Source organism: Neolamprologus multifasciatus, chromosome 19 (genome assembly GCF_963576455.1).
Source record: "Neolamprologus multifasciatus chromosome 19, fNeoMul1.2, whole genome shotgun sequence".
In the NCBI taxonomy this organism is placed as follows: domain Eukaryota; kingdom Metazoa; phylum Chordata; class Actinopteri; order Cichliformes; family Cichlidae; genus Neolamprologus; species Neolamprologus multifasciatus.
The window spans coordinates 16965905-16991064 of record NC_140457.1 but is presented as its reverse complement, the minus strand read 5'-3'; the positions used below and the strand labels follow the sequence as shown (position 1 = coordinate 16991064).

The 25160-nt window shown below is 41.1% G+C and overlaps 3 protein-coding genes across 3 annotated transcripts; 2 read left to right on the top strand and 1 right to left on the bottom strand.

The window, feature by feature from the left end:
• Positions 1-585: 585 nt before the first annotated feature.
• znf292a (zinc finger protein 292a) lies at positions 586-14342 on the top strand. The gene is made up of 8 exons (XM_085143495.1): positions 586-798; positions 2551-2705; positions 5864-5942; positions 6268-6403; positions 6563-6765; positions 7082-7218; positions 7512-7653; positions 7758-14342. The coding sequence occupies exons 1-8, from the start codon at positions 649-651 to the stop codon at positions 13908-13910; spliced, it is 7155 nt and encodes a 2384-aa protein (XP_084999621.1). The 5' UTR covers positions 586-648; the 3' UTR covers positions 13911-14342.
• An 824-nt stretch (positions 14343-15166) lies between these two features.
• Positions 15167-21526, top strand: orc3 (origin recognition complex, subunit 3). The gene is made up of 20 exons (XM_085143496.1): positions 15167-15586; positions 15693-15747; positions 15842-15939; positions 16319-16457; positions 16613-16717; positions 16807-16970; positions 17066-17205; positions 17335-17494; positions 17920-18033; positions 18143-18276; positions 18465-18528; positions 18623-18739; positions 18876-18955; positions 19311-19444; positions 19944-20035; positions 20147-20244; positions 20332-20473; positions 20608-20724; positions 20968-21047; positions 21351-21526. Exons 1-20 carry the CDS (start codon positions 15563-15565, stop codon positions 21454-21456), a joined length of 2163 nt encoding a protein of 720 aa, XP_084999622.1. The 5' UTR covers positions 15167-15562; the 3' UTR covers positions 21457-21526.
• An 819-nt stretch (positions 21527-22345) lies between these two features.
• LOC146496342 (akirin-2-like) lies at positions 22346-24533 on the bottom strand. The gene is made up of 6 exons (XM_085143498.1): positions 24334-24533; positions 23826-23999; positions 23545-23688; positions 23306-23455; positions 23112-23183; positions 22346-22964 (listed from the first exon to the last, which is right to left on the bottom strand). The coding sequence occupies exons 2-6, from the start codon at positions 23995-23997 to the stop codon at positions 22954-22956; spliced, it is 549 nt and encodes a 182-aa protein (XP_084999624.1). The 5' UTR covers positions 23998-23999; positions 24334-24533; the 3' UTR covers positions 22346-22953.
• Between the last annotated feature and the right edge of the window lie 627 nt (positions 24534-25160).

The window sequence follows — 25160 nt, the reverse complement described above, 5'->3', positions numbered from 1 at the left end:
GAAGAGTTGTCTGTGAAGGTTCTCAGTCATCCAGTAGAAGAGTAGAAGAGTTCAATTTGAATTCAAATGCTCATTTGGTGTAACATGAATTGTAGATTTATGAAATATACCCTGGTATCCTTTTCGCCCTCGGGCTGCACAGATGTACCTGGAGTATTAATGTGATTTACCTCTAACATCTGGCCTGCTGGAGTGACTCTGAGCATGTGACACTGAATCAGGCCTTTTCCTGCAGCAGACCCAGGGGCACATTCTCAGGATTCATACCTGGAAGATACATAAGGTTTGCGTGGGGACACTAGGAGTAGACTAAAATCATTTTGCACACAGATTTGTGTTATTTTAGGAGATGGCTGGTTCACGCCTCGATGTCACAGCCTGCCTGCGGTATCTTTTTATGTCTTGTACCCTACTATGCAGTGTTGATGGTAACCCACATCAATCACTCTGAGGTTACCGCGTCAGCATATATGTGACCCACAGCTCGTGTGCACAGTGTGATTTTATGCGTAAGGTTGTGGATGCTTTGTTGACATCGGGGTTATGTTGAGCTTATAACAGTACACGCTCCCCTCCCCCTGCGTGCGCGTGCGTGTGCAAGTCTGTCAGCGTAACATCTGTGCGTACGCGGTCGTGATTGTTGTGAAGATGGCGGAGGGGGAGACAGAGAAGGAATATGATACACGGAAAGCTATCGAGGAGCTCCGAGAGCGGTTCCAAGCGTTGACCACAGCTTTGAAAGAAAGTTCTCAGCCCCCGTTGGAAGCCTCCTTGCATTTCTGCCAGGAGTTTTGCCAGGTTAGCTCGTTATCCTGCTGCTCATCCCGGGCTGCCTGCAGCCCCTCTGGTTTCCTGGCCGAGGATGCGCGTCTACGTTTGCTATAACAATGTAGCTAAGGGGTTAGCAGCCTAGCTAGCTCCCTGGCATTTCAAGATAGGGAAAAAACCTCCTCGGTGTTTTCCCCCAGTTTTACCAGTGATGTTCGTATGCGGCATGCACTTATTTGCAAAGTCTGACCATCCACGCGGCGAGAAGCCACGCCATCGCGTGCCCGCGCTGCATTAATTACACGTATTTTCCAGGCCAGATAGCTAATAGCAAATGAATGTTGCTAGCTGGTATGCAGGGTCCCCCTGTCTGTGCAGTGGTCATGCTGTGCAAAAACGGATAGCTGTGTTAGCGAGATTTTCCTGAGCGGTTGCATTCATGTGCACCGCTATTTATACTTGTTAAAGGTAATAAAAAAAAACACAGTGTAAGCGCTGCAAGACTGCACCCATGCTTGTGGGGATTTTAGCTTGGTGTGTATTTAGGTTACTTTTTGTGAAGCTGTTTTTTTTTTTTTTTGTACGGAAAGGGCAGTGATTTTTTCCCCCAGTGTGCTAGCCCGGGCCTTTTGCACTAATTAATCCAGCTAACCACATCAGCGCATATGTTTATTACAACGCTGTTACCTGTGCCAGCACGAGATGTTCAACTGATGTCATTGTAAAAGCAACCGATTAGCCTGCAGCTGGCTGAGCAGTGATTTGAAGGAGAAAGTGTTCTAGTGGTCACCGACTCCAGTATCCGTCTCATTAATTAGCCATGACCACATAGATGCACGTTATGCGATTTCTCCATTTCCCTGCGATACAACGTAGATTATTTTCATGGCACCAAATTGGTGTGAGATTTTAAATTGGCCCCAGTGCATCTCTAACCGGCTCTGAAGAATTCATTCAACTTAAAAGTTATGTGAGAGGGGGAAAAAGGGAGAGTCTGGGACTGTGTGCTGTGCTGAATGCACTTTTAGTCGGGGCAGGAATGTATTTAAAAGCGTGTAGCTGCAGGGATCATACACTCACTGAGCATGATAAGCGTTTTTTTATGCGAGCGGTGTGTTAAAGAAATAAAGTTTTATGGATTAAATTTAGGTTTTAGATTTGCTGAGTTGTATAAAAAAGGATTAAAAAAAAATACTTTTTTTGCACACACTAGATTATTTTTAATGGCTTAGGATACTACTCCTTAACTTAACTGTGTAATAAGTATGTCATGGCATTAAACATAACATTTAATATTGATTGTCTTGATGGCATGGCTTTTTGTCTTATTAAAGGTTGCTGTCTCTTAAATGTAAGCAATAATCACAAATCTGAAGCTTAATTTACACTGATAGCAGCAATTTTTACATTATTGAAAGCGGTTCCCGTAAAGAGGAATGAGCAAATTTTGTCTCAGCGTTCTTACTGGGTTCCCAACATATTTCTTTACCAGTAAAGCCACATTTCTCTGTCTTTTTCATCTTTATTAGATAGTCTTTCAGTGAAGAGGAGACACAAAAGCAGGAAGTTAAAAATGATACTGTGGTTATTATATCCATTACCCCGAGAGTTTCAGATTGACATAAAAATGTAGAAAAGCGGCAAATCTTTAAAGTCAAGAGGCCTAAAGCAGATAATATTCAACAACTTTTTGACTATTTGTGCACAGAACTTAAAATTTAACACTTGTAAGTTGTCATTCGATGCCCTATTTTAACTGAAGTCTTTGTTTTCTTTTCTAAGGTCTTGGTGGAACATGCCAGTCGTTGGAAAACGGATGAAGATCCACTGCCCTTGCTGGAGGTTTACACCGTGGCCATCCTCTGCTTTGCTAAGGCTGCCTCCTGTCTCTCCTCCGAATGTGAAAACGTGCCACTCCTACTTGAAAAGTTGTCACTGTGAGTAGAAAATGAATTCAGTGTCAGTGCAAATGTGTGATAGATATTAATAACATAAACACAAGAGTGCATTAAGTCCAAAGATTAAAGTGGTGATGAGTAGTTCTAGTTCTACTGGTTTGTTTTAAGAGAGAATTTAATCCCTTTGGGCATTTGGAAAGAGGAATAATATGTGACAGTAAAAATAAACAAAACACACCCAAATCTCAGAGGAAACTTACATGAAAAGTTTTCAAATACTCTATAAACAGTCTACAAGAGCCACTTAGCTATTTGCAGGGTGTGCTCTTATGAAAACAAAGTCCTTGAGGCTGTAATGCAGAGTGGAAGTGGAGGGGATCTCTCAGGGAGCCACAGATTTGGGATGATTTACAGAGGAGGATGCAGCATGTACGCAAAATGAAGTCAGAGACAATAGTTATCAACACCAAGAATGTACATTAGTTTTTACTCATAAGATGTATTTGAATAATCCAGAACACATCATTATGCCTCTGGAGTGAACAGACGTACCGATGTGTCGAAATCACGCTACCGATTTACGATGATCAAGCAGCAAGACAAAGCCTCCGTTTCAACTTGTGTCTAAAGTTTGGATTTCAAACTATACACCAGTTTTTAATCCTAACAGTACAGTTTTACAGGGTTTTATTGACAGTCTGATGCATATAAGTCCCACACCATAAAAATAGATCGAAGCCAGCAAAATAACCATGCCTATGTCGTCTATGTTGTGAACACATCTTACTTATGAGTAACACAGAAGCTTTTTAGATATTCTATGATGTGGTAATGATACCATTAAAGTACGTAAAATAATAAATACAAAAGAAAAGATATTCTGAAGCACATTTAGTGTTATATTTTCATCATCTCAATAGCTATTTGGGATATAGGCCTGCCATGGCTGTTGCAGGCAAGCAGCAAAGGGTTGAGGTTAGGACATATCGTGACTTAGACCTCGATTTTGCTCACAGCTAACCTCAACTGCACTGATGAATTTGCACAGGGATCAGGACATTCGGCAGTATACTATAAAGGCCTATTGCCACCTTTCTTGTAATTGTAAATGCTTTTTGACCACAAAGTGGGCGGCCACTAACTCACTTGACAGTGACCCGATTAGTCATGTTTCTCAAGTAATGATTAGTGCCTAATTATTGGTAATAGGCAGTTGTGGGATGTGCATTTTACCTGTGTGGAAAGGTGCAGAAAAAAGTATTCCATTCACAGGATGGTTGGATATACTGATGTTTTATCCTGCATTCACTGAATCTGTCTTGGTCCTACCTTATTTTAGGTGAATTAGTATATAATTCACCCTAAAGTGATCTCCAACTACTCTCACAATAAGAGATAATACATTTTGGTTTCTCTAAACAACAATGATTTCATAATTACCCTTCCAACAAACCCAAAAGTGACCTGACACCAGTGTTTCCAAGTGGCCTGTCAAATAAGATGGGATAATACTGTATGACAGCAGGAAACATCTAGAGAACTGAAATGTTAGCAAATAAAAACAAACACTGGTATCAGAATGGAAATATATCAATATTGGACCATATATTATGCCCATAAAGGACATTACAAAAATGCAATTCACTATTGTCTCTAATAATGAAAAAAATAGTTTGAGTTGATGATATGGAGCTAAACAAAAAAATGAACTGCAGCAAATGTTTTAAAACTCAATATACACACCCGTGAGTCAAATGAGTTTATATAAATTGTGCCGCAATTTAACTCTTTAAGACCTACCATAGAACCAAATCCGCCAGAGCTTATCTTTACATGTTTACATGCTGTAGTGCCATTTTTGGGAGCATTTCAAGTTGCTATACATCAATACAACCATTATAGCCCAAATTGTAATAATATGTATGCATTAAGTACATAGTAACTACATAAATTTCAAAAAAGTTCAATAAACTACAACAAAAATGAAAATCGTTTTTGTTTTTTTAACATATATTTCTAGTTAGAGAAATTTAAGAGGCTTATCCCTCAAAACTGTAAATAGAAAAAAGTTCCAGAAAATAGTTTCCAATAACAGGAAATTTATTTTGAGTGTCTTCATAGTTTTATTTTTGAGATACACCAATTTCTATATACTGCAGCAAAAATAAATATTATAATCCAAATGTGCAAAAACAAACCAGCATGTGCATCAAAATAAATTTCCAGCAGTGCAATTTGAGTTCTAAGCATCCCGGGAACTATTCAGAAAAGAGTCAAACATGACTTTTAAAAACACCAGTATAGGCTTATAAGGCCCCGAAGATAAAAAAAAAAGAACCCTACATTTTCCACGAAAATGATGTCGCTTCCGGTTTCGGGCAAGTAATGCGATATAGTTCGTGCTGAGAGTCTATTCCAATGTAGGAAGTGTTTTGAACAGCTAATCGGATCGGCAAAGCGTGTTTCTGGAATATTATGTTTTTGATGCTGCAAGTGCTTTTTATGCAATTTTTGCAAAGCTATATGTGGAAGGAAACCATGACCTAGGGCAAGCTGGTGGCATAAGATGTAAGTATAACGCCTCCGGTTTCATATGCAAAAAAAAATATTGTGCTAGCTTACGTGGTTCCGGTTCTACGGGGATTTAAAAATAGTTACGCAAAACGGAGCGTGCCTGCTCTGACCGGTTTTAAAAGGTTAAGAGAGAGGAGAAATCAGCCAGATTAATTTGCATTCTGTCGCTGATTTTGTATCATGCATGATGCAGTAGGGAAGTAAAATAACAAAAATAACACCACGCGTGCACACACAGACATGTCTTCTAGATGTTAAGCAGAGCAATGCACTCTCTACCCATCTTATATGCTCTTTCCAGAGCTACTTCTCATCTGGTCACCGTCTTTGCACTCCAAGGTTTAAATACAACTACCACAGGAACTCCTTTGTTCCTTTATTTGCAACATTTTGTTAATATGAACAACATGAGTGTATGAATGGTATTAATATGTTTCTTTGGACAAGCAGCTGCGCAGTAAAATTAAAAATGTTCCTCAGCTTTATATTTGCAAAATGCCAAACTGACTTTACACTCACACCCTGCAAAAAGCTATTCTTGTATGGTTATCCCCATTTTACGGATTGTGTGCACATCCTTGACCTAAATCTGGCTTTAACAAATTGCTGTGTTGGATTCACAGGAGCTGTGCAGAGCTGCTGCTCTTATTGCCCCAGCATGTCCCTGGTGCCTTATGGGAGGAGTTCCAGTCCTCCATGAAGGTCAGTATCTGCAGAGCTACTTGTAGATACTTTTCTTATCATTTTTTCTTATCGTTTCAGTGATAAGCAATGAGAAGTTACTCAGTTATTAGAAAACATTTGGTTTAGCTTACATATAGGATATGTAAAATGATATGTGGTAAAATACTGCACTGAGGATTTATTCTGTGTAAAGAATATATATATCACTTCAATAATTGACTATCGTAACATCGCCATAGCAAATATTTCAGGCATGAGTGAAATGAAAAATGAAATTTTAAAGCACGACTGACTGAAGTTTTAGCAACGTAATCATTACATAGTTGTGTGTCTTCTGTTACAGTTGGCACACGGCCTTTTGCAAGAAAGTGGGAGCACACAGCTCTGCCTGCTCTCAGTACTGGCACAGCAGGACGGCGTCTGGGCCAACACCACATTAAGCAGCATCCTGTCCAATCAAATTCCTCAAACTGAGCAAGGTTAGTCTTCTTTTTTTGACGTCTAGGCTTGCCAACGCACCGCACTGACTTTTACAGCTGTAATTCTAGGAAATAACTCTCGCTGTGTATAATAGTAAACTTTCTGACTGAATTCTCTCTCATGACCAGTTTCTCAACTTTCTTCTTTCTCCTCCTCAGTCCATGAATTTCTTGAGCTCGAAGGTCCCACGCTTCTCAACATGCGGATAAAACATCTTATCAAAGTGGACAGTATTAATAAAGCAGCTGTGCTTGCAAAGATGTGCTCAGAGTATCCGGGATATGAAGGAAAAGGGAACTTCAAACAGACCTATTTGCTTTGCATTTGTATGACAAAAAGTCAGGAACAGCTAATGGAAGAGGTATGAAAACATTATTTTAAACATTATTTTAAAATAAACTATTTTACTTGATTAAAAATAATATTTCAGCAGGGTTTGTGGCCAATTAAATGTTTTAGAGCCCTCGTAATATTGTATTGTTATTAAAACCACATTTGTTGTTAGATGCTTTTTTGAAACGGACAAACGGACTGTGCCTTTCTTAAACTGTACTGAAGTTGAATCGATCAAATTGACCCTTTGTTTGTTTAGAAGTTTCCTGATATCTGAAATTGACTGATACTGCAACTGGATTTCATTTGAACTGATTTTTTATTTGATCTGTTTTCTCTAATAGATTGCATCAATAGACTGTAAGGATGCCCTTGAAATGATCTGCAACCTGGAGTCTGAGGGAGATGAGAAAGGAGCTCTCTGCATGTGTACTTCGTTTCTCAAAAGACAGCTTCTCCAAGGAGATGTTTACTGTGCCTGGTAAGAGTTGCTATATGTTTCAGACATTTGCAAAGAACAAAAGAGTTGCACAGTCATAGAACAGCAGTAGGCTAAACATGCATGCTTTATATCGTAAGTGCAATTCTCTTTATTGTTAATCATTATTATAGATGCAGCTTATAGATTGGCCAAATGTGAATAAATGAAGGATGCTATAAAGTATAAATTCAACGCATTGGTTCCATCAGTGCAGACGCAGCCTAATTTGTGTAAAGGTTTACGTACTCTTTCAGTTCAAAACCTTGAACAGTTCCGTTTGTGAACTTTTTCAGGGAACTGACTTTGTTCTGGAGTAAACTGCTCATGCGATTAGAGTCGTCTGCTGATTCCTTTCTGAGCCGCAGCAAAGAGATGGCTCTTCTCTGCAGAAGTGTCTGTCACATTCTGTTTCTCATCAAAGTAATCCAAAACGAGGTAAGGAAAATAGTCTATGCGTTTACCGTTAATGCAAGAACAGACATAGACATATAAGGCTTTAAAATAAAATTGTTGGCCTTTATGTTTTTCTATTTTCATAGGTTGGGGAGGTGGGGCTTCCAGTGTGCGTAGAAATGTGCATTCAAGCTCTGAAAATGACTTCCAGTGACCATAAAGATAGCAAGTCTACCATCTGCAAGACTATTTCCTGCCTCTTGCCAACTGATCTAGAAGTTAAGCGTGCATGCCAGCTCACAGAGTTCCTCCTCCAGCCTACGGTTGACTCATATTATGCTGTGGAATCACTGTACAATGAACCTGACCAAAAACCTGAGGAGGACGGGAGTCTACCAGTGCCCAATTCTTTACGCTGCGAGTTACTGCTGGCCTTGAAGACACAGTGGCCTTTTGATCCGGAGTTCTGGGACTGGAAAACATTGAAACGCAACTGCTTGGCACTGATGGGCGAGGAGGCAGCTATTGTCTCTTCTATTGACACACTCAATGACACAGATGAACAAGAGGTGGAAAGTGCACTTGGCAAACTCCCTGAATACAAAGACCTGGAGGATTTCCTGCTAACCACTACAAATGAACTCAATGAAATCACAGATGAAAGAGAAAAAAATAGAGAGGCTAAAAAACTGCGGGAGCAGGGCTTTGTGTCTGCCCGATTCAGAAATTGGCGAGCTTACATGCAGTATTGTGTTTTGTGTGACAAGGAGTTCTTAGGTCACAGAATTGTTCGTCACGCTCAGAAGCATTTCAAAGACGGAATGTATCTTTGTCCAATATGCGCTGACAGTTTTGAAACTAGGGAGATTTTAGAACCACACGTAGCAACACATGTAAAGCAGTCTTGCAAAGAGAGATTAGCTGCAATGAAAGCTGCAAGAAAAGTAACCAAACCACCTCAGTCCCCTAAAAGTCCATCAAAAATTTCAAAAGTTGCTGCCAAGACAAACACTAGTCCTGTTAAAATTGAATCTCAAATTGGACAACAGCTGGGACCCCCTGTTAAGATAGAACAAACTACATCTGACACACAGATAAGCCAAGACTGTTTCTGCCCTGTGAAAAACTGCACTAAAGCTTTCAAGTTTTTCCGTAACCTCATGGCTCATGTCAGATCTCACAAGAACGACGAAGAGGCCATGAGGTTTTTAGAAATACAAAAGCAGAAAGTGGTTTGCCAGTACTGCAGGAGGCAGTTTGTTAATGTCAGACACCTCAATGATCACCTGCAGATGCACTGTGGCACCCGACCATATATCTGCATACAGCTGAATTGCAAGGCCAGCTTTAATTCGAATTCGGAGCTCCTCATGCATAGAAAAATACACCCAGAATTTAAGGCCCAGTGCATGTTTCCAAACTGTGGCGAAGTTTTCAGCGAGGCCTACCTGCTGTATGATCATGAGGCTCAGCATTACCTTACCTACACCTGCCAAACGGACAACTGTGGAAAAATCTTCTATTCACAGTCTCAGTTCTTGTCCCACCAAGAGAATCACAACAATGATGCAGCGAACAGTTTTAACATCGCAAATCAGCTCCCCCCATCTGATGCAAAAGTGCAGCCACCACCACCACAAGAGAGCACCCCAACCCAACAAGACACATGTGCTGCTGCTGTATGCTTTGAAGGGATTAATACAGATATACATATGAAGGAAGCATCAGATGCCAGTGCATCACCATGCACATCACCAGCCCCCGGTCCCCTGAAAGTGAAACACTCAGTCGAAAATATGCTGAATTCAATTGGACATCCTGAGATAAAAGAACCAGAGAAATGCTACACTCCACTGACCAATCCCACTCCAGCACCAGTTGATGCCACTCAACCACCACAAGCTCCACATGCCCACCAAAATGTGGCTGTGCAAGGTACTGTTCCTCCAGTGTATCCTGTCCCAAGTAATACAGATCCTTTGCCAGGTCAACAGGAAGTAACTGTCAGTGGGACTAATAATGTACCAGGCAATGAGTTTCAGAAAGCAACTCCACAAATAATTTCTCCTGCTCAAATCAAGACAGAAATTCCTTGTTCGCTTCAAGGATATCCTACTAGCACACCTGCAGCTACTGCTGGAAGTGAAGAGAACCTGCATTGCTGCCCATTTAATGATTGCACAAGGGCATACAGTACAAACAAAAGTTTGTCTAGGCATGTGAAGAAGCAACACCCTGAGATATTCGAAGATTGGAAATTGGCGAAAAAATATAACAAAGTGGCCAAAATTACTGCAAAAAAGACACCCAGTGGACCAGTGTCACAAAGTCAACCTCAGAACCCAGGTGCCAAGCCTCCAAACCAGCCAGGAATACTATGCAACAAACCTGGGATGCAGCAGATGGATTACCTAATGGGATGCTCAAGCTCTCCCGCCCAGTGTTACCCTGGATCGATGGAGCCTGTGCCTATCACTCCAATGATAAACCCCACAGTGTACTCATCCTGGGGAAGCCCAAACAATTCCAGCGGAATGATGCAGTCAGACATGTCTCAGTCTTGGTCTTCACCTCCTATGAATAACTGCTATCCAGATGCCTTTAACATGAACGAGTACCCACCCCGCAACTATCCTCACTGGCAGGCAGACCCCTATCAAGCCACATCGTCTCTCCCATCTGATAGAGATCACTCAGTAGCAGCTATGCACGCTCCCACTATGTCAAACGCTCCTTCAGATTCAAGTTTAATGTCTCAGTATGTGTCCAGTTCTCTGATGCTTGACAATGGAGGCCAAATGCATAACGGAGGACATCAGTATGGACTCATGCATCCTGAGGGTACAGGGGACAATGTAGATGTGAGAAAAAGCAGTGCAAGTATGACAGGACAGCTGGATAATGGAAACAGTATCTCAACTATTGACAGCCTCCCTGACGGAAGCTACCACACACCATATGCTCAGAGTGAAAACTCTTGTCTCACTCAATGCTCATCAGTTGATATTCCAATGAAATGTTTAACCCCAGAGGCTCCAGCGCCAATAAAATCTACAAGTGAAATAACTGAACCGGAGAGTATGGCACCTCAAGGTTATGATCAGATAGACAACTCTGTGGATGGCATGCTCAGCCCACACAACATGATTCACACTGATTTCCCTTACGATGAGGACTGTGCCAATGCCGACTGTGAGACAAACCCCTCAGATGAAAAGGCAAGTGACCCAGATGTGCAGAAAGGAAAACGCAGCAGGCTGAGCAAGCGTACCAAATGGCCCGCAATCATCAAGGATGGCAAGGTCATCTGCAGGAGATGTTTTAGAGAGTTTACAAGCACCAAATCTCTTGGTGGTCACCTGTCTAAACGCTCACAGTGCAGACCTTTAGATGAAATCGACCTGACAGCTGATCTCCCGACATCATTTCTTGATTTCCTCAATGACCCTCATGTCCCTGACACTAATGGAGCAATATATAACATGCCAAATGGTGACTTCTCACAGGAATCTTGTAGCTTGACCACTTTGACCTCGTCCGTGGTGTTGAAACAGGAGCCCCAGAATACAAATATCATGGACTATCCAAACTCCTTCTCAGTTTCCACTGAAATCCAGCAAGAGAAGGCAGTAGATTTGGCTAATCCAGCTCTTGATGTACCTTATCAGGAGGATCACCTGATGGAAATGTCACATGCCTTTCAAAGGTTGGATTTGATCGAGGCTGCTCAACAGAAGATGCGGAGTGCAATGTCCACAGAGCAAAGTGTTAGTCATTGTGATCCAGCCCCTGTTATTGAAAAAAACAAAACACTGAGTAAAAGTGACGACAAGCCCACTGAAAAGATACCTAAACCTTTCAAATGTGACCAGGAGGATTGTGAGTACTCGTTCATGACAAAGGAAGCATTATTCAAACACTTGAGTAAAATGCATGATTATACTAATGAGATGATAGATGAACTAAAAAGAACGCCATCCAAACTGTCACCATATCCTTGTCAGATCTGTCCAAAAACATTTACAAGAACGACAGGGTTGAGAATTCACTATGAAAAAGTCCATCGCTTGTCAAAGGCAGAAATGCAGAAGCTTAGAATTAGTGCTAGAAATAGACGTGCATTTAGACTTAACAAAGCTGATGCAGTTATTAAACGTCCAAACACCAATGTCAGTAGCGGCCAGATAGCAAAGTCTGCACCTGTAACTCCTGCTATAAAACAGGAACCACTTGATGTTGCAATTGCACCTCAACAAGACGCTGACAACAATCTAGACGTTCCTCAGGTCACTCCAGAAGACGTGTCAAAGCAAAGCGTGACCTCTGAGGTATTGACTGTTACACGACTACCATCACCTCAAAACTACTTGACTGACAGGCCGTTTGAGGAAGTGGCACAACCTGCTCCTGAAAAAGCTCCAGAGGAACCTAATGTGGCTGTTATTAACAACAGTCCAGAAATGACACTGAAATCCAGTTTGAAAGAGAAGCTCAGTCCTGTTGGCAAAGCAAAAATGCCACAAGGAAAATTAGCCGTGAGCCCGAGCAAAGTGAAACAGCTAAAGTCTCCGCCTTCATCTCCTTCATCGTCTCCAGAAAAACCCAGCAGCTCCAAAAGCACACCAACAAAGGAGGAGAAAAAGGAGAAACTTCAGAAGAGGTTAAGCCTCAAAATGTTTGACGCAGACAATGCCTACAGTCCGTACAGACCTTATCGCTGTGTTCATGAGGGATGCACTGCAGCATTCACCATCCAGCACAATTTGATACTCCATTACAAGGCCATGCATCAGGCATCCCTGCCCCCTAACAAAACTGAAGGTGAAACTGAAGCTGAAAAGACTAGCGTTAACACCGGACAGGAGAGCGATCAGACCATAGAAAAAGATAATGAAGTCAGGTGTCAAGTGAAAAATTGCTCAAGGGTGTTCATGGGAATCACACGGCTGGTGCAACATTACCTCTTACTACACAAGTTCACCCGTGACAAAGCCACCGCCATGATGGCCAGTATGAGCATAGGAACTTTTAACTGTGACCGGCCAGAGTGTGCTCTCCCTTTCAGCTCTGTGGAAAAGTACATTGAGCACATTAAGAATTACCACAAGGAAATCGCCATTTCTGAGAGCGGCTCGGTTGATCCAACTTTCCGGTGCGAGTACGATGGATGTGACCGAGTGTACACTACAAAGTCAAACCTGCTCCGTCACCTCATCAAAAAGCACGACTATATTTATGACCCCAAAATAAGTGATGGAAGAAGGACTAAATCGGTAGGGCTCTTCCCAGGGGTTAGCAATGGGAAAGAGAACGTAGAAAGCAAATTCAGAGTGAAAAAGAAAAACACTAAAAAGAAAGATGGAAAGTCCATTGAACACTGGACTAGTTTTGGAAAGCCTACACTAAAATCTCATGAAGAAGCATCTGCCATGTGCACCAAGAAGTCCTCGCTGCAGTACCCATGCATGATCATAGGTTGCGATGCAGTGGAGTCTGCTGAAAGAAATATATTTAAGCATTACACCACACATGGCCTCACAGAGAGATACATTGAAGATCAGAGGAGCCAGTTCATTTTCTGCAAAAAATACTCACGCGCCAGATGCAAAGATGCAAACAAAGCAGAGGGCACGTCAGCTTCATCTTCTGAGGACATGGAGCCAGAAGAAGTTGAAAAGCCCAGTGACCAGAAAATTGATGAATTGGTAGAAAAAATAGTCCAAGAGGACAGCAAGCTGTCCAACGACGATAGTGCAGAATCTCAAGCTTCCACTGGGACAGAAGGAGGAATTAAAAGAGGCCGTCCCAGAAAACCTGCACATCCCACACCAGCTTGTCCGGAGAGGATACAAACCCTTAGGAACCGCACAACTGTTAACAGTTCAAGAGAGAACTCAAATCCTGGTACCCCTGCAGCCCAAGAACAACGTGATGACGGGGTTATGTCAGCGTCTTTCAAGCCGTTAGGACTTGAGGACTCCTTTCTTAAGTTCTTGGAAACCTCAGAGTCGACCAACTCTTCCAAACGCAAATTAAATGATAAATCTAGTGCTGAACTGCCTTCCAAAAGACAACACACTAACAAACAGAAATCTGCAACCAAAAGTAAAGCAGCTGATGAATTGAAAGGTTGTGAGAGTCTTGTAGACTTCAGAAACCCCCTCAATCTCCAATCAGTGAGTAATGTTAAGATAGTCATGGATAAAACATTATCAGATGGCGCTGATCTTTTGCTAAAGCAGCTACAAGACATGCGGCCCATAGTCATAATAAAAAAATGGATTTATAGCGGATCATAACCCGATATTTTTTGTTTTCAGCTCAGTCTTACTCAGGATTTGAGAAGTTATGCTGCAGAATGGTTTGTTAATGCATCAAATTTCCAACTGTTAACAGTCATGGTCACACTTAATGAAAAAAAAAGGCCTATTTTGTACCTAATGAAATAACGTCTCGGATGATTTTAAGTATGTATGTTAGTCATAATAACCAGGTAATCTATAGGGCATAGATTTTAGAAACATGTTTGTATTTATGCTTAGTACTGAAGATGTTTTTTTTTTCTTTTGCTAAATGGAGACTTTTAAAGAAAACTGTTTTTATATATCCCTATGGGATTTCAAGTTCTGTTTGTATTTATTTCATCCTTTTACAACACTAGTAGACCTATCTGTAATATTTACATGTCTTCCACAAAGTGTTCAATAAAATGTTACTGGTTCTTTTTATAACATACTGACTGCACACTTAATTGTTCTAACTTATATAGTTTACAGTAGCTTTGTTTACGCACAATCCCAGCTGTGAAATGATGTACATGATTTGGTTTTAAATGAGATATGGAAACTTGGAATATGGTGGGACAAGGTTGTTGTTAGTAACTGAATAGATGTGGAAACTTTTCATATTTGTGGACGGAAAGCTTCTCAAAGGAGCCTGGAAAATGTACAGTTTTTAAAACTTTTTCCATGAAGGGATGTCAGCAATCTACACAATTAAAGTTGTAGACCTAATGTCAGTTTAAAACACCTTAAATTGGGCATACTGACATGAAAATTATTAATAGTATAAATAAATCAGTGCATTAAAACATACTTACATATTAAACATATGAAAACATATTATGGAAGCTTGTTTCTTTCTCTCAGTTTTTCCCCCATTCGGACTTCAAAATTCCAACTTGCTCAGAAACTCCAAATTTTGAAACTATACGATGAAAATTGACTTAGCCTGCTTTTTTTCTTCTTTTTTAATTGCAGAAATAAGCCTCCGTAGTTCATGGAAAAGTACTTTTAACATTAACAAAAATATATATTGAGCTTATTTCTACAATTAAACATACTGTTCACTTAGGGGTTTTGTGCATACATTTTTGGCTTGTTTTTACATATTTCATCTTAAGGTTATGTAAAACTTTAATTTATTGCGACATATTTAATCCACACAATACACAATGGGAATTAACTCAGCTAAATATATATATATGAAGAAGTAGGTAGATATGCACTGATTTGAGACTTTAATGGCTTTTATAGAGTTTTATGATGGTTATTGCGGCCAGCTGTAACGCAAAATGGACCTGAAGGACTAACGGGACACCGGAGATGCTTTTGGGGAACGTTCAAGATCAGCAATGTTAGAAAGCGTTCCCAGCAGTGATCTAACGGGAAAAAAAAATTTCGTTCCTTCTTTTAAATTATTTATCTGGTGTATTTTATGTTAGTTTAGAAAAGTGGGTTGTGGTTGGATAACTTAAAACAACTTGACAAAAGTATGAACGCACTCACGCTTGAAGCTGTTTATCAGCTGAACACAACCTTTTCCGCATACGTCACTTTGGCGGGAAGTAGATACCCAGCAAGGCTACAGGCGTCCGTCATTTTAAATGTACATAGAACCTCCAGCTCAGGGTACAGGCCGGGCTGTTCACTGCGGACCCGTGTAGCGAAAGATGGCTACTTCATCCGTGTCAAAGGTAAAGTCTTATATATGTTGTGCTTCATGCATGTTTGATTAAAACTTATTAATTTACTGGCAGTCGTCATACAATGTCAAATGAGACTATTTGTCAACGTTTTTAGGGCTGCTTTGTTTTCAAGCCCAGCGCTAAGAAAAAGAAGAAGACGCTCAGTCTGGGTGAGATACGCGAGTGTTTATACAACATTTGTCTTCCCGACCTGTCGGGTGGATTTAGTGGTATTAAGTTGCTGATGTCATTTTTTCGCCACAGAGAGTTACTTCGTTCAGGGCTGCGAGGATGCTGAGAGCAGTGAAACACGACTCAGGTTATGTCAGGAACTGTGGGACAAAATCAAAACAGACACAGAGGTGAGGACAGATGTTCAACAGGAAGACCAGACAGTAGACTTTTCTGTCCCAAGAGGAAAATATGTGCTCATAGTTGATCGAACTGAGAAAACAGTTCATTGCCTCTAATTTGTAATGTATGCAAGCATATGCATGCATACATTACAAATACACCATACATGGCTTTATTGTTGTATATGTAAGCGTGTTTTTATTGTGTTTTAAATTTGAATATATAGTGACAAAAGCAGGAGATGCTTCAAGAGTGTTTTAGTGTATTAATGTGATTTTTTTTTAAGTCGTTAATTTAGCCATGTTAGTTTGATTTTTACTGAGCAGACCTTTTTTTTCTTCTACATACAAATACATTTTACATACATATGTACTTTTTGCTTTATAGGTTTTACAAGATGAACTCAACAGGAAAATCTTGGACAGTTTGCTGGACTTCACGAGGAAATGCTCCTCCACACGTCAAAACAGCGACTGGGCATCACAGATGAGGGCCAGTGAGATCCCCACAGCAGCTCTAATGCTTGGTATGTTGGTTATAAGGCAGTAATATCTGATGTTTGAGTTAAAAAAAAAAACATATGTGGCTCTCACAGCTATGTATAATCTAGTAGAAATAATCAATTTACATTACATACTGTCATCTCTACTTAATCTCAACTTCCTTTGATGTCCACTCTAGGTGTGAACATCCCAGATCACGACATGACCTTTCAGAGTCTGTCTGACATGCTAAAGCAGTCTGTCAGCCCTCACGTGGCCTCTGTGCAGGCCAAAGAGTGTGGAGGTACGGGGTTAAGAGATCAGTCAGAAATCATTTTGTGCTCCCCTCATAGGCTTTGCTTTAAATGGTATGTGTTTCGTTTATGATTTCAGCACTGAAGCATTTGATGAAGAAGGTGCTCGAGCGGTTGATGGATACAGTTGTGGTTGTGGATGATGAAGATGAGGAGGAGAATGTGGAGACGAGCCCTCGGGTCCACAGGAGCGTGCACTGCTCTCTCGGGATACTTTGTGATTGGTACACTGCAAGAACAAAGGTGGGAGCACAAACCATTGTTGGCGTGCATACAGAGACTTGGATTGTAAGTAATATGTATCATATATGTTTTTATTTTGTTTTTGTGTTTTTCAGAAATCTGCCACTGATACTCCAGGGAAAAAACGTAGCTCCCAAGTCAGAGATGAGCAGCGGCAGCCTCCTGTTGTAATCATTTTCAAAGATTTGGAGGCTTTTAACCCAAGAGTTCTTCAGGACTTCATCCTCATCTGCAGGTAAATGAAGACTCTTGAGTTGAATCGCTTTCTTATTTTTTACGGCTGCACATAATACACAAATAATTGCTAATGCATTTTGGATTTGCAAGCTGGGCAAGTCTCTGCTAAACAAACTCTGCTCCACAGTCAGTACATTGACCGCCTTCCACTGACATTCATCTTTGGGATCGCTACATCACCCAGTACCATCCAGCACATGCTTCCCCACTCTGTGTCCTCCCTGCTCTGCATCGAGCTCTTCCAGTCACTGTCATGCACACAACACCTGGCTACAGTCATTGACAAGGTAAGTTCAACCTGACCAAAGAATAAAAAAACATAAAAACACTGATCTGTGCAAGCCTCCAGATGGGAAAACCTTCCTGATATCTAAGACTGTTGCATACTTAAACATATCTAACATCTTCTTTTTGAAAGGGATTTTCTGAGTGTAAGTTACATTTTAAACCTCCTGACACCACCAGGTTGCAGACGAGCAGGCTCTGGTTAAAGAGGCATGTTTTCCAGGAATTAGATGGTACATTTATTATAAATTGTCCTACATTTATAACATTAGTTTCTGTTTTCCATTTCAGTGCCTCAAAAAGGATACATTTCTTTTTGAGCGAGCCATAGCTGTCACGCTAACCCTAACTGCAGATGATCAGTGGCCTGGAGGATGTAAAGAAATTAAATAAAAGTAGTTAAATGTTCTTTCTTTTATTATTTCAGTTGATCCTGACATCACACATTGCTTTTAAACTCAACGGGAAAGTGATGCAGGTCCTCATCGGCGTCTTCCTCTACCATGATTTCTCAGTGAGAAACGTCATTAAGGGACTGCAGGTATGGAGCATCCTCTAACAGTCTCCTCAAGTCTGTCATCCTCCTCTTTTCTGTGTAATTCAAATACAGAAATATGTGAGTTTAAAGTTTCTGTTTGGTCTTTGTGCAGCTGGCTCTGCTCGAGCACTTTCACTCTCAGCCTCTCAGTGTTCTGTGTTGCAAGAAAAAGCAGGCTCTGTTCAACGTCACACAGCTCAGCAAACCCAACTTGGACAGGATAAGACAGCTGCCGTCGTTTAAAAGGTACTCAGACTTGTTTCTTTCTCCAATCATCCCACCTGTGTGAGTCAAAAGTGCAAATGCAGCACTTATTTAGCTGCAAAAAGTGATGGTAGGTGACTTAACATGTTTTTAATTTGGGTATTTGTGTTTACCTTTTTTCAAATGTGAAAGCAAGACTTTGAATTGTTTTAATGTGTGTGTTTCGCTAGGTATGTAGAGAAGCAGGAAGCACAGAAACAGGTCAATCTGATGACCGATGACTCTCACTTAAAGGTACATTCTCATCATCTGAAATGCTGAACGTGCACGTTTTCAGATCCTGTAATGTCTGAGGTTTTTAAACCAGACCTGCTTGGTCTGTTTTTAGGAGGTGTGTCAACAACTGATAAAGGATCTCCACAAATACCACAAGAACTATTATCCCATCCTGAGGTGTCTCCACACTCTGACCTCATCGTTACCTCGATATCCTCTCGGAAAACAGGCAAGAGTTCACAGTTTTGATGCCTAAGCAGCCCACTATTTCTGAACTACTGTAGGTCTAAGCTATGTCTTCTTTATTACCAAAGTACTGTTGTTTAATCTGACTTGACATAACAGTGGATTAATTTGCATTACAGATCAGGGAGCTCCATTTAATATGTCTGGCGAACAATGTATGGGAGAATGAGGACTACCAGTCAGCCATGAAGCTTGTAAAGTAAGCGTGATCAGCTGGCACATAGTAAAAAGTTGGTAACATGAACAGTTTGCTAAAAACTGATTTAAATTTTAGGCACACCTAGTATTTTAAGATGGATTATTTGTACTAATTGACAGTAAATAATTTAAAAAACTACTTGAGCAGATGAGATTGGAATATTTCACCACCAGATGGCAGCATATTCATGGTTGATCAGAAGGTTATTGTGCCTCCTGGTGGCCAACTTGCTATTCATAGACAACAAAAGAATGCTGTGCCTTTGTTGGATGTCTTTTTTTTTTGTTTTTTGTTTTTGTTTTTTCTCTTTGACCCTAAAATAACCACTTGAGGTACTAATGTGTTTTCCTTTTAGGATGCTGGCAAAAGGTGAGTTGGTTTCTTTGCTACAGAAGTGTGTGGAGATACTGCAGCTCAGCAAGTCAAGGAAGATGAAGAATGCTCTCGTCCAGCTGGAGGAACTAGTTGCCAGATTCAAGCAGCTGGACAGTAAGTTGAAGATATGATTTTGTGTGATTTCGATTCAAGAAGAGATCGCTAGGAGATGGTATAACAGAGAAGGCAGTGGAGTTTTAAACCAGACTGTTTAACATAATCTCGGCGATTGAGAGGAAGCCTCAGGAATGGAGGAGAAATGTACTGGTAGCAACTTTCAATAACAAGGGTGATGAGCAGAGGGATAAACTTGATGAGTCATTCCATTTTTGAATGACTTTTTGAAACTAGGCTAGGGTTAGAGATGATGATCAGCAGAACAGCAGTGTGGCTGGATGCCAAGAAAGAGCACTACAGATGGAATTGAGAGTGTTGATGGAAAAGTATTGAGAAAAGGAGGTTCGTGAATGCAGTGAAGGTGGACAAGCAGAGGGCTGGTGTGACAGAGGAGGATGCTAGGCTCATGATCCACTGTGGTGACCCCATAAAAGGAGCAAGAAAATGAGTCCAGTCCCTTCTTTCCAAATGTACAAGTTTTTATCTTGTATTTCAGCTGCTACTGAAATGACTCCAACTGTGGAAGCTTCTATCGCCTCTCCAGTAAAAAATCTTCAGAAGAAAACAGATCTGTTCCAGCTGCAGAAGGTAACTGACCACTTAAATTGTAGTTTTTGTCTTTTGTTTCACTGGATTGGTTCTCCGCCTCTTTAAAACTGCTGTTTTGCTGTTGCCTAAACTCTATTATCGTTTTCACAGACGCTGCTGGAGATGAACGAGTCTCGGAGAGCCAAGCGACTGAGTCCATTTGAAAACCTCAGGAACGAAGCGCTCGAGCTTATCGACAATTTAGTAAAGTAATGTCTCAAATGAGACTGTGGTTCCCCCAAATACAACTCACATCACTGCAAACACTCTACAGCTAATGATTTTATTCCACCCAGGAGCCATCTGTCCCCCCCAGAGTCACAGCCTCTTTATGAGGTCTGCTACTACAGTTCATCTGCCACAGTGAGGCGCCACCTCAATGCCACACCTCGTACTTCCATTCAGGCTGCGCTCAGCAATCCTTACCACTATCTTCAGGTACACCTGCTTCAGCTTGTTACCTGCCTTATAAGCAGGAGGAAGTGAAAGTGAAGAAAGTTCTTCTTTTGGTGTACAACCACTAATGTGTAGCGACGTTCTAAAAACACGCGACAACTTCGACTTTCTTTTAGAACGACAGCCTGAAGAGCGAGGATGGGACGGTGTCCAACGCTGCTCCCGACATCTGTATCGCTTACAAGCTCCACTTGGAGTGCGGAAGGCTGATCAACCTCTACGACTGGCTGGAAGTGAGTTTATAAACTAAGAAATTTAATAGTGAACTCATTACCTGTAATGGACCAAGGTTAAACTTCCACAGCTTCCCACTTTGCTTCATAAACTTTCTTTAGCTGGAAGCTTTTGTTTTTCTCAGTGTAAGAGAGGCTTTATTGATCCGGAGGGGCCCACGTGTCACATTATCAGTCTGAGGATTAATTATTGGCCCAGAATGACTCGGACGCTGACATGAATGAAAACATGTTTATTTTCAGGCGTACTCCACCGTGGTTTTGGCTGCTGAGGGTAACGATCCGGATTCTGAACATTTTGGGAAAGTGGATGAAGTCAAACAGTATCCTTCCAGGAAAAAAAAGTATTTCTCACAGATCATTTTGTGTTGCTGCTGTTTGTCTGTTTTGCTCAGTGAGTGAAAATGAGTAATGAGACAACAGTAAAGCAGCTACTCCTCAGTTATGTCTTTGTTTGAGTGTCATGATTGGATAAGACAGTTGAGATAATTCTAGTTTTGTAAGCAACCCAAATACTTGGAGTTATAATGAAAGTTAAGAGCAGAAGATCACAAACACGACTGCTGAAATATGCCATTTACTTTTAACTTGAGTGAAGACTTTTTGTTCCTTAACTCGTCCTTTAGCGCTCGTTTCATCCGCGCCGTATCAGAGCTCGAATTTCTGGGCTTCATCAAGTCTACCAAGCAGAAGACCGACCATGTGGCTCGACTCACCTGGGGAGGCTGCTAACCACAATTGTGACGAGAAACATTTTTTTTTAACATCTGTGGAAATTAATTTCAGATTTGTATTTTTCACTCTAATAAAAGACGTGCAAATTACACCTGCTTCTTTAAATAATAGACCGATGTCAGGTGCTGTAGGTCCTTTCTGCAATGACTGGTCCACCTGGGCCAATACTCTGTTACACTGAAGCACAACTCAAACTAATTAAGACATTGTAATATACTGAGGTTTCTCACACATTACTTGAAATTTGACCAACATGTCAGACATGATACAACAGCTTGTTGCTAGGGAAAAATATGCATTGTCCATGTAGTTGGCAGTGGTTCATGGAGGCTGCTGACTCTCGCTGAGAGAAATGTCTCGTAAAGAAGTTCTACCAAAAACCTCCAAGGGATTTTTTTTCTTTTTTCAAACAGTTACAGTTGCCTGTGGAGGTTTTGTTTGTCTGCAAACACTTGCTAACGAGCAGTGATAAAAAAAACTTACGGTGGAGGCAGGCTAGCCCTGAAAATCATCATCCTTTATCTTCATGTTTAACTCTGATCTGGACCATTTCCATTCAAATGAAAATGATGAACTAAATAAAGTCTTGAAAGCAGCATTATAGTTTTTAACTGAGGTTACAGATCGAGTGAGCTGAGGGATGCTATTCCTATGCACTTCTATATAATCCAACTTACTTCTGTAATCAAAGCAGTCACCCCTTACTGGACGTAAGAAAGATTGCAGGTTTAAGGCACTTCCATATTCCATCTTTCATTTACAGTTTGAGAGTAATTTAAGCACTAAATTGACAGCAGTCCCAATGCTGTTTATCAAAGCACTCGATCCCATACGTTTACTTGTATTTATTAAGCTATTCCTGATATAGTTTGATGCATCAAACCAGTTTTCAACTCTTAAAAGATGTTTATTGTTTTTAATAAGTACATTGGTTTCAAAGTGATACCAGCAGAACAAAACTCAATAAATAAAACACTGGTGGTGGGAGGGGGTGGGAGCAAATTAGCCCACTTTATGCTCAGTTTAAAAAGCAGTGAACAAACAGCAAACATACTCTTTCTGTTCAAACTTGCGTTTCTTCCACATTCTTTCAGACCGACCTGCCAACCTTGTGTAAAACTCGATGCCTGCTTTATTGTATTTACATGTAACAAAACAGAAACAAGTGACAAAGCCTGGAATGCTGGGAATCATTACAAAAGTGAGATAACTGTAGATACACGTACAGCTGGAGGAACGTAGGCCACTGGTAGAAATAGGGTCCATTTACATGAGGAAGCACCTAGTTGCTTACAACAGAGTGGTAACAACTGACAACAGCTTCATATAAACCTTTGCCCAAAGACAGGTATATGGCACAGTAAGAAAAGTTTCCTTTAAACTAGCTAAACTTAATCTCTTACAATGATGAGTTTTTTTCGCTTCTCTTCCTCGAGATATCACGTGATAGCTTGCAGCGTGGGAAGGCCGTCTTGCAAAAATTCTGTGCCACACTCAGGAAACATCTGGAGAGAAGGGAGGTGAAATATAAATAAAGTAACCAGAAGTGCCAGTTTAAATTTAAAATCGTAGAGTTCGAAGTGAAAGCCGAGGCTTTGTCCTTTACATCCAATGTGGAAATAAGGTGGGATTAAAAATAAAAAGGAACTCACAGCTTGCAGGTTGCTCCCCAAATCGTCGCATTAACTGATCGTGTGTGAACTTCACAAAGGTGTCATATTGTTCTGAAATCAAAATCAACCAGTTAAAACCTTTTACTTCACAACCATTGTTTGCTACTTGGGGAAAATATGTGGCTAACATTTGCTGGTTCAGTTTTTTAAACACATTAGCATTGGGTACAAACCGGCCAACTTTGAAGTCATGGTCTCCTCGTATTCCTCCCGAACCTTCTCTTCCCTTTCTTTCAGCAGGCGTTCGCAGATCATTCCAACTTGTCTGAGGGTGAATAATGGCTGTTCTTTTCTAGATGGAGAGACACCTCCAGAGGATGTTCCTGTATAAATAAATAACAATCAAACCTTAAAACCGCACTGTAGAATGGGCTTTATGATTATTTGAGCTTAACCTTGCGCCTTTACCCACCTGCCATGCTGGAAGCATTCATAGTAGACGACTGGGATGGGGATTCTGGCGAATAGCAGCACTCTGACTGTTGGTAGCCTCCATCTAGATGCTTTCTCTTTTGAATGCGTTTGTACTCCTGTTTGATGCTGTTGAGGATTTGTTCTAGTGGGGTAAACAGACAAGCAGGGTGTCCATTAGTAACAGCTGTCATGTTTTCACCTTTGACACAGAGTGACTCAACATGTTGCTGTTGCCCCCCTCCAGATAGTAAACAAGCAGGCCAACTTAGCCAGCATTACCTGCACTAAGTCTTGATGAAGACTCCCCGAATGGCGAAGGCTCCATGCTGAGATATTTCCTAGGGGATGAGGATGACGGGGACACGGGGATGCATCTTCGTCTTTTGGGGGATGTAGGACTCATGAGCGGATCGAAATCCATGGTCCTCTTCAAAGTGGCTCCACACGCCATGACTTCAGTTTGTTAAAAGGGAGAGATTGCACGTAAAAACACCGAAACAAGGCAATAACGAGGAGATGATATCAACTATTTTGGACAGCTGCTAACCGAGCCTAAATTTTTACACAACTAGCTAATTGTTAGGTTAAAATCCGTTTCCTTTGTCGATGGATAAAACTACGAGCATACTGCGCAGCTCCGGCTTTAAATGCCTGCTAGCGAACTAGCGTTAGCTACTCCTGCTAGCCAATAATAAAAAAAACAAAACAAAGCTAACGTTAGCTGTGGCTGCCGCTGGCGTGAGCGTGTGTCCTGGTTGACGTTTGTATAAAGCTGTTTTTATGTTACCTTCTGGGGAGGGGGGAAGTTGGCCTGCTGCTCCGCGCTCACCAGCTCGTGTTGTTGTTAAAGTTGTTTCTCAAAAGTTGAAGTGACGATCAGCCAGCTGCGGGCCAACCGTCTGCCGTTAGATAGGGGGGCTAGCTAGCACAACTTAGCTGCCTGTTTTTGATGCGAGGTTGTCGCTGTCGGCTTCGCTGGTTAGTGACGTCACGTCTAAAAAAACAATCTCAAAACGCATTGAATTCTGGATTATGTAGTGAACCATGAAGCGTAAACCAAGGACAAAACATGACAGCGCTGCAAAAGTCAAAAAGTATAGGTCATAAACCCCGTTTAATTTTATTGATAATTGATTTGATTTAATTTTAGCTTTGAGGAATAAACTTCACATTTGACAGTTTGTTGTGATTCTTTTCTCTCCGCATCCTGTATTTCTACTCTTAATGCTGAATACACTCGTTTGTTTTAATATTGGAGTAACTGATGAAAACAGTGCAGAGGCTCAGCTACTATAGCCTATTATGAAACCTGCAGCTGTTTTAGTGACAACGCTGAAGGCAAAATGTCAAACCATTACATACAGATCCTCTGTGCTTTGCCCGAGGATGATGGACATTCCTTCTAACATCATATTACTAATTTCCGTGTGGGGTTTTTCATGTTCTCCTCGTGTTTGCGTGCTATCTCACCGGCTTTCTCCCACAGTCCAAAGACATACTGTTAGTGGGGTTAGGTTAGCTGGTGATTCTAAATTGGCCATCAGTGTGAATGTGAATACGAATGATTCTCTCTGTGTCTGTCTGAGTCTCTGTGTTAGCCCTGCGACAGACTGG

Coding starts and splice junctions, on each gene's coding strand:
- znf292a (XM_085143495.1), top strand. CDS start 649: ATGGCGGAGGGGGAGACAGAGAAGGAATATGATACACGGAAAGCTATC. Junction 7,219..7,511: donor GGAGATGTTTACTGTGCCTG/GTAAGAGTTGCT, acceptor GAACTTTTTCAG/GGAACTGACTTTGTTCTGGA. Junction 7,654..7,757: donor TCAAAGTAATCCAAAACGAG/GTAAGGAAAATA, acceptor CTATTTTCATAG/GTTGGGGAGGTGGGGCTTCC.
- LOC146496342 (XM_085143498.1), bottom strand. CDS start 23,997: ATGGCGTGTGGAGCCACTTTGAAGAGGACCATGGATTTCGATCCGCTC. Junction 23,689..23,825: donor TTCATCAAGACTTAGTGCAG/GTAATGCTGGCT, acceptor TTACCCCACTAG/AACAAATCCTCAACAGCATC. Junction 23,456..23,544: donor GAATGCTTCCAGCATGGCAG/GTGGGTAAAGGC, acceptor TTATTTATACAG/GAACATCCTCTGGAGGTGTC.
- orc3 (XM_085143496.1), top strand. CDS start 15,563: ATGGCTACTTCATCCGTGTCAAAG. Junction 18,529..18,622: donor CCGATGACTCTCACTTAAAG/GTACATTCTCAT, acceptor GTCTGTTTTTAG/GAGGTGTGTCAACAACTGAT. Junction 20,245..20,331: donor CTTATCGACAATTTAGTAAA/GTAATGTCTCAA, acceptor TATTCCACCCAG/GAGCCATCTGTCCCCCCCAG.